Source organism: Otolemur garnettii, unplaced genomic scaffold, assembly GCF_000181295.1.
Source record: "Otolemur garnettii isolate 467f Iridium unplaced genomic scaffold, OtoGar3 scaffold00019, whole genome shotgun sequence".
NCBI lineage: Eukaryota > Metazoa > Chordata > Mammalia > Primates > Galagidae > Otolemur > Otolemur garnettii.
In genome coordinates, this window is record NW_003852414.1 from 1,479,555 (window position 1) to 1,481,881 (window position 2,327).

The following is a 2,327-nucleotide window of genomic DNA, read 5'->3' on the forward strand; positions in this document are numbered from 1 at the left end:
GGGCGCCTGTAGTCCCAGCTACTTGGGAGGCTGAGGCAAGATAATCCCTAAGCCCAGGAGTTGGAGGTTACTGTGAGCTGTGTGATGCCAAGGCACTCTACCCAGGGCAATAAAGTGAAACTCTGTCTCTACAAAAAAAAAAAAAAATTAATCCCTTCGGAAACATAAAATTGAATGCCTGGCCTGCCTACCTCAACAAAAGCCTGAGTATACACAGTTTATAAACTTAGTAAGGAAGCCTTAATTAAGGCTAAGCGGTGGCTCAGGCAAGGTCAGGCCTTACAGAGCTCAGATACATCTCTTCCCAGCCACGGGTGCTGCCTGCTGGGGTTTGCACCCAGTAATCATTCCTGTGCCTTTGGCTGCCAAGGGAGTGAGTGAAAAGGCTACATTCCCACACAAATGTGAAACCCTGGAAACATGCAGCCCAACAGGAGATGAAAATTATCTATAAGCAAGAGGACTCCAGTCCAATGGCCTTGTCTTTCACATTCCACCTGGAGGGGACACTGTCCACAGAGGATGGCTACTATCCTTGTAGCCAGACTGACTGCCACGTGTGGCCACAGTTAGAACCGGGCTTCTAAGCCTGAAAACCTGGCCCATTGAAATGGAGGAATACTTCTTATTTTAAAAATGCAAACACTTCACCTGCTGCCGTGTATTATTGTCAAAGTATCACAGATTATTCATAGTTGAGCTGCTGACCAAGATCCCTGCACATTAAGTTCTCTGTGGTCTGTGCCAAGTGCTATTATTACCACAATGCTAGGAGGAACATTAAAGGAAAAAACAGTGTTCCCTCCCTCTTAAAATAAAGAAACTGAAGCCCCAAAAGGGAAAGAATTTTATCCAAAGACTCCTTTTCCTCTCTCTCAAACTCAACTTTAAATACAGAACTAAAAATCCAATAAAGAAGGGCCACCCAAAGCCTCACTGACAGAGCCAAGGTCAGAACTCAGACCTCCTGGCTTGGGCAAGTACACTCACTACCCCGGGTGGGCTTTCTACTGTAGCCCTGAGGATTCAAGTGGGAAAACAGGAGCCTTGTTTTATTTAGAAGATAAAACATTAGCAGAGTTATACCAGATGGCTTCAAAAAAAAAAAAAAAAAAGCGATAGGGTGGAAAGTATCCACAAAAATTGAAAATATATTTTAAGTAATCTATATTTAACATAATTTAAAATGTTGGTCTTTCTATGTAATACAAATATTTTGAACACCCCACATTTTGACTACCAAAATCACTTAAAAAAAATGTCCTGAATATTGTCAGCGTCCCCTCCCCAGCCAAGCCCCAATCTGATCACTTCTAAACCCCACAACCAAGCAGCTCAGCTGTCAGGTTAAAGAGCAGAGAAAATATTCAGATAATTAGAAGAAAATCTGTGTACCCACCATTTAATTGTATACTTGAGGTTTGGCTGGCTGACTGTGCTGTCATCTAGGAAGATAGTGGAGCAGGAGCTGTATTTCCTGGCTATTTGTCCTGGAGGATGCTAGAAAACGTCAAAGAACAGAGGAAATTAGACGGGGCTTGGCATTCTTTCCAGAAACATCACCCCCTTAACATGGGATCAGACCACAGAGGGAAAACATCTGAACGAGCAAGGTCGCTAAGAAGCTCCACTAAGAACAAGAATAGCACAAAAACGCTACTCGTGAAATGAACTTCCTCGCCCTTCCACACAGAAGTGACCACCACCACGCCCAGTCCCTAAAAGCCCGTGTTGGAAGAACAGCAGACTCTTGCAACCAAGCACCCAAGAATGTGTTCCGGAGCCCACAAAAATCACCCACCTGGGACCTGTGGGAAACACGTAATGCACTAACAAGAGCCCAGGATTAAGGTGTGTCCTGCTTTTATTCTGCAAGAGCAAGACAAGTATCCACTGTACTCATCTCCTTTACTCTTAGGGCAGCTGACTGGTAAACACAGAAAATGCAGACAATGTTAATTTACAATTGCCTGCTTTATCTGCTTGAATTTCAGCAGCAGAAGTTATAAAGGAAAGAAAAGGTATTCCTTTGTTAGGGACAAAGTATGTTTTAAAGGGAAACACCATCTGATACTTCTGAAATTACAACCAGTGGATGCCCTTCAGGTAGTGTGCTTGTGGGGTCTCATGACTGGCTCTTTCACAACTGTACACATATTGAGTGAGCTTTCTGAAGAACTTTAGAAAAGAGAACTACTTCTGAAAGGAGAAGAAAACAGAACATAAATTACACAGTGATGACAACTAGTTGAATGCTAAGTAGACTTCTGGCAGCTATTTGGGTGGTATGATTAGTAGACATCAATCTGGATAATTTTTTTTTTTTT

The 2,327-nt window shown here is 42.8% G+C and overlaps 1 protein-coding gene across 1 annotated transcript in view; it reads right to left on the reverse strand.

The window, feature by feature from the left end:
• Window positions 1-2,327, reverse strand: part of CCNY (cyclin Y) — a 200,691-nt gene that overhangs the window by 35,134 nt on the left and 163,230 nt on the right. Inside the window, exon 4 of the mRNA XM_003786708.3 lies at window positions 1,400-1,500. Within this exon, the coding sequence (XP_003786756.1) occupies window positions 1,400-1,500 (101 nt within the window). The remainder of the gene's footprint in view (window positions 1-1,399; window positions 1,501-2,327) is intronic.